This window comes from Montipora foliosa, chromosome 2 (assembly GCF_036669935.1).
Source record: "Montipora foliosa isolate CH-2021 chromosome 2, ASM3666993v2, whole genome shotgun sequence".
NCBI classification, from domain to species: domain Eukaryota; kingdom Metazoa; phylum Cnidaria; class Anthozoa; order Scleractinia; family Acroporidae; genus Montipora; species Montipora foliosa.
In genome coordinates this window covers 26,995,504-27,001,503 of record NC_090870.1, presented here as the reverse complement: position 1 = coordinate 27,001,503, position 6,000 = coordinate 26,995,504, and the positions used below count along the sequence as shown (strand labels likewise).

General features: G+C 40.9%; 1 protein-coding gene across 2 annotated transcripts in view; it reads right to left on the bottom strand.

Moving 5' to 3' along the window:
* LOC137992764 (laminin subunit beta-1-like) overlaps positions 1-6,000 on the bottom strand; it is a 90,337-nt gene that overhangs the window by 37,130 nt on the left and 47,207 nt on the right. For both annotated transcript variants that reach the window (XM_068838272.1, XM_068838271.1), the window contains exons 36-40: positions 5,179-5,528; positions 4,221-4,337; positions 3,327-3,487; positions 2,237-2,375; positions 1,069-1,180 (exon numbers count right to left, since the gene is read on the bottom strand). In XM_068838272.1, the coding sequence (XP_068694373.1) occupies positions 1,069-1,180; positions 2,237-2,375; positions 3,327-3,487; positions 4,221-4,337; positions 5,179-5,528 (879 nt within the window). The remainder of the gene's footprint in view (positions 1-1,068; positions 1,181-2,236; positions 2,376-3,326; positions 3,488-4,220; positions 4,338-5,178; positions 5,529-6,000) is intronic.

The following is a 6,000-nucleotide window of genomic DNA, read 5'->3' as shown; positions in this document are numbered from 1 at the left end:
CATTGCAATAACCACTTAAAACCGTTAAACAACATGAAAGAAATACAGCTAAAGGAAAAAGAAGAGTGGACTGACACGAATGGACAAGATTGAAACTGATTGCATTTGGGTAACCTTGAAAAAAATAGGCCCGACAATGGCAAATCGTCAGGATAAACGCAGTTTTTGCTCAGAATCATCTTGTTTACATGTGATGTAATGATACGCTTATCAGCAAAGGAATTCCACATTACTATTTTCGAGCTTTAAACTCGGGATAAACTAAAGCTTTCCCGAAACACCCTAAAAGAACGTGACAGCCCCTTTAAAGTCGCGTAATCCAGCGTTGTAATTGGTCAGAAGATCTTAAGGACCTTACCTACTATTGTTATTGCGCATACGTTCTGCGCATCTCGAGATATTCGGATTTCCTATCGGCTGTGCTTATTAATACAGGGATATTTTTGCGCGGTTCAAAACTATGCGGAGAAAGAAGAACTCAGCAAGTGCTGTTGGTTTCCAAATAGAAAATTGGGGGTAACCATGCATTTTTCAGAGATAATTAAGCTTTAGTTTGAAAAAGAACGCCTACATTGCTTTGTATTTTAAAGCTTTTTACACATATTGTTGATTAATTATCTTGGAAAAATGCGTAGTTACCCCCACGTTTCTCTTTGGATTCAAATAACACTTGTTAAGATCTGCTTTTCCCACATAGTCAGTAAACCGCGCAAAAATACCTTTGAATTAGTAGGCACCATCCTTAACGTCATCACAAATACGCGCCCTCTGGGAAGAAACGTTGGGTGTTCATGAACAAAGTATTGAATGCCTTTTTCACTGTATTTCCTTTGATTGTATCATTTCACCAGTGAGCTCGTTTTCTAAATTGCATTATCATACTCCCAGATTTAGTTACAATGTATTCTTAAAGAGGAGTGTTTCACAGATACCCCCGGCCTCGCAACACCGCTAACATCATCATCAGCAACAAACTAACTTTACATGCGCCTTCACGTTAATGACCAGAAAACGAGTCAAAGTACTTTTTTGTGATTTAGATCTTTGATGAAGAATGATATCATTTACCTGTCAAGTTCGTGTCCCTGGCTTTCGTTTCTTCAAGGAGTTTCATACTTCTGTCTTCAGAAGAATACATTTCCATCCGTAATTCAGAGCTGATTGATGTTAGATTTTCCAGCTTAAGAGGGAGAAATTCAACATTGTGGTCACATTAATACCTGTAGCAATTGAAAAAACTGAGAGAGAGAAGGTAGGGCATGGCTCCTAAAAGGAGTAAAGAAATATCAGCAATTAGCAGTCTGGGATCTGTTCTTTCCCAAACTCCCGAACAGCCACTTTAAGGAACTGAGAAGCACTTAGTCTAACAACGCTTTCTACTTGACAGAACTGACCGGCCAGTCCGGGTATTTGGGAAGACTAACTCTACAACGCCTTCAAATTAACGCATTTCGAGGATGACATTATACTCTTCCAAAACAATGCGAGGGATGCAAGAGTTCCTTGAAATTGTTCCATTTTCTTTGCAAACTGACGGGTCTGTTCGGCCAGTCTAAGAGTCTTTTAAATGACATGTTAATGAGAAAATAGACGCCTTCCACAGGAAAGAACAGAGCAATTTGTATCACCTAAAATAGCGTTGCCAATGACAAGTTCCCCTTCGGGGGATGGAAAACAATTTTACTCACCAAAGAGATATGAAAAGGTGTTCGGTCAGAACTGAATCAAATTAAGTAAGAGCGAGTTCCAAACCCTCTGAGGTGTAACTAGGATGCCTCAAAGGTTCAGTGACGAGGTTGCAGCGGTCAGTGCAGTCGCCTGCGGGCCACAGGCTCTTCGATGGGCTAGTGAGAAAGAGCTTTCACGTTGTACTCAACCCCTGTCACATGAACTTTTTTCCGAGTATCCACGAGTCAACATCGATTAATAAATCTCTTAAGCTTTCATGTTCTCGTGTTCCCCGCTAGGAGAGTCTACTCAGAGGCTACGCCAACGGAACCAGACTAACACCCCCTTCCCCCCCCCCCCCCCGCCCAGTCCACTGTTTCGGTTTACTAACTGAGACATGGTAAGTCGTCTACGGATTGTCATTTGATTTTCTTGCGTGGTCAAAGTTCACAGCAGCTTGAGGTCCAAACTATCGATTTGAAGGTGGGGGCAATATCTCTTCTCTTTACTACACGAAACAAAAATATAAATTATAATAACGGGAGACTGAGGAGGATTTTGAACTCACCCGGCTTTCAATTTGTTGTAAATCCTGGTTGATCTGTTGAGATGTTTCGAGAGATTGACTCGCTAGTCGTACGACTTCTTTAAACGTTTCAATGGCATTAACTGCTCGGGCGCCATGAGATAAGGTTCTGTTAAACTCACTGCAGGACACAAACAACACCAGACATGATACTGTATTTCTCACTCGGTACTATTTGTGGTTAATTTGATCAACGATTGCCGGAATAAAACGTATGCTCAGCTCCTTTCACTGAGAAATAAGATCAAATCAAGGAAATACAATCGCAGAGCGAGCACGGAGCGCTAGTCACAATCAACGCAGAAGCATACTTGATTCGCCTATCGTGTGTGAAGGAAGTTGGCCAAAAAATCCCTTTGTTTGCCTTAAGTCAGATGTACGGAATTAAGCGCGAGTTCTCTGTCAAACCTTCGTTCCCAGGACTCTTTCATTCGCCCCACTCCAAAGCGAAGGGTAAGGTCCTGAGAACGAGGTTGCCCTGTCTTCTTTGTGTACAAAAAAAGTACCGGCATGCCTCTATCACAGAATTTCAAGAAAACAGTGAAGTCACAGCCAAGTGACAGTATTCCGCCCATTTAAGCTTGGGAGGGGTCGCTAAAGGTAAGATTAAAGGGCCACTAGTTTTTCAGTGATTTCTGTTGTGTGTTACCCTTTATAAATAAAGTTGATCATTATTATTATTAATAATAAAAACTGCGGGAGGAGGAGGAGAGGAAGATCAATTTTACCATGACTGCAGAATTCTCGCGTGCTCATTGGCGAATTTTTATTGTAAATAAGCGGACAAACACAAAAATTTATAATTTATGCGAAACTGACGTGATATTGCTCGCGTCAGATTGAATGAAATTGAAGTTTCTCGCATTTTTGTCTCGCGTTCTTCTCGTGTTTTGACCTATTTTTGACCCCTCTGCCTTTTTTGTTATTGTGTCAAAGTAGTCTGCGGATCCACTCGGCTATCGCCTTGTGGATCCACAGCTACTTTGACAATGTTATGACAAAATTCATGATCAATATCCGGACAGACGCATGAAAAACTAACATCAATTTGTTAATTTGAGCTATAACTGACCTCTGTATTTTACGAGCTTCATCAGTAAGGTTAGCAGCATGACCAGTGGCATTCTTTATCACACTATGGTTTGCAGCTGATAATTTTGGCACCATAGTTGTTAGAGAAGTGTTTAGGCTGTCCAGATCATTCATCAAACCGCCCACAAGGCTATCAGCTTCCTAAAAGAAACAAAGGTAGAGATAATAGAATCATCACCATCACCATCTCCAGACATTATGCCACTGACCAGCTTAAGCCAGTGGAAGGGTTTTAAAGCCCAACAGTAACGTCCAGCAACCCACCGCATAAGCCACTGCCAACCATACTATATGCGCTCACAGGGATCAGCAGAAAACTTGACGCCATGTCTTGACAAATCGCAAGCCTACAACCCGTGGGGTAGCAACAAAATCGCAAAGATAGCATTTATGATCGATCCATGGTCCACTCAATCGTCTAGTAGCATCCTCCTCCTTCTTCAAGTTAACATTATTCCACCCCCATCTCCCACAAAACCAAACCTTTCCCTTTTTTCCCATATCGTTTCGGGATGTTAACACTGGGACGTCTGAATGAGTGGTGCTCTGAGGCTAGCTATGCAAACATCTTTTTACTTTCAGCACGAAAATTACGTTCACAAGACACCATTTTGGCACTGTAGGAAAAGTTGCCATAGCAACATTGTAATTTCACATGTGAAATTATGAATTGACGCTGAAATTTCGCGCTAAAATGAAGGAGTAATTTGTCAACCAAGTTATTATGCGAGGAATCAACCCCGACATTGGTTTCATCACATGGTATAAAAGTTATTCTTTTTGGACATAGCTCAACCCAAAAAAAACATGGAAGGTTTTTCAATAACACATTCACCCTCGCAACTTATCTCATAAGACAAAAGTGTTTTGGTACCTGATAATCACTTTGAGCCATGTTTATATCTTGCATGCTGTCATTTAAAATCCCATTGATTGTCTGGAGTAACTCCTCTGACTGACGAACTTTGTTTCCTGTCTGCCTGATAAGGTTCTGTCAAAACAAATATCGAAGAAATGAAATAAGTATGTAAGTAAGAATAAGTAATAACGATAGAAATACACGGAAAACAGCTTAGATAAAACCAAAGGTGATACGAGAACGAATAAAATAGCACTGATTCAAGTTCAGAAGAATGATGGGGTCCAAATAGTTTTCATAGCTTTTCCTCTCTGCTGTAAACAGTTGTGTATGAACCGTCGCTGTTAAACATAACAGCTTTTGTTTTGGTGGTACCTCATTTTAGGGATCATGAAATGACATATGAAAAAAATCAACTTCACATGGCCACCCTAAAGAGGTTCTAGTTCAACACCAATTAGAATATCAAGCCAACTGGGCCGGAGGGAGTTGGTCAGTTTTTGAGTTCGTAATAACACCGTCCAGGATGTCGATTTGAGAAGACTATACATGAAGCCTCAGGTTACGTCCACTGGCCTTTCAAGGAAACAGACTGATACAACCCTCACGGCCTTTCGACATTAAAATAAAGTAACTGCCATTGCAAAACGGTCGGGCGATTTGTATCATGCATTCAGGATCGAATAGGGAATCAGCAGTGTTGGACTTTTCCCGGAGAGGGGAAACCTGAGTACCCGGAGAAAAATCTCTCGGTGCGGAGTAGAGAACCAACAAACTCAACCCACAAATGACGCCGAGTCTTGGAATCAAACCCGGGTCACATTTATGGGAAGCGAGTGCTCTCACCACTGCGCCATTGCTGCACCCCTGCTTTGAGTCAATATGAGAAACAAATGATACTGCCGAAAATGTGAATGGTCAAGAGATCTAAGAAATGGGATTGCAGAAATGAATGGAACATAAAATAACATACCTTCGTTTGATTTATTAGAGCAAGAGCGTAAGTAATAAATTCTGTAACTTCTTGAATTCCACGCTCCGTTTGATTGGATTTTGACTGAGCTTCATTCAGACCACTGTCAATGCCCATTACTGTGTCGTTAAGCTCTACTGACTTGTTTTTTTGGCTTGTGACATTGTATCTTGCAGACATTGCAAACGTATAGGCAGTGTGAACATTCTGGAGGGTTTGATCAACTAGCTCCAGTTCACCGTCATACATCTTGAACATGCCACCAGCATCTATACCAGCTAAACTTCTGTTTGCGTAATCTCTTAGATTTGTCAATGCTGACAGGATACGAGAAACTGTACTATTCAATTCTGGAAAAGAAACGAATAACCATTTGTTAGAAAAATGAAGTTTCGATACTGCACGATACGACCCACAACCGGCCACTTGAATGAGTGAAATTTAGCAAAGTTCTTTACATGAAACAAAAATAGAAGAATGTTTTCAGAGACAAAAGGCACAAGGTGCGCACGATCTGAAGAAATTCATAATGGTGTTTGTCTTAAGCCTCTATAGAGTGTTTTCTCTTGACGTCAAGGCGGTCATGTTGGTGTTCCTAAACAATGGAACGGCAGCCATAATGGTGTTCCCAACTAATCATCCGGGAACTGAGCTCTATTATCATTCAAACGTTTTCTTTTGTTTGGGTGAAAAAACATGGTTACTGATCACCTTAGTGAAAATTCAAAAATGATGTATTGCCACGCTCCAATGAATTCAAATGACTTTTGTGCAGTGGTAGACGTTCACAAAACAGACTTCCGTTGCTAAGAATAATTTCTG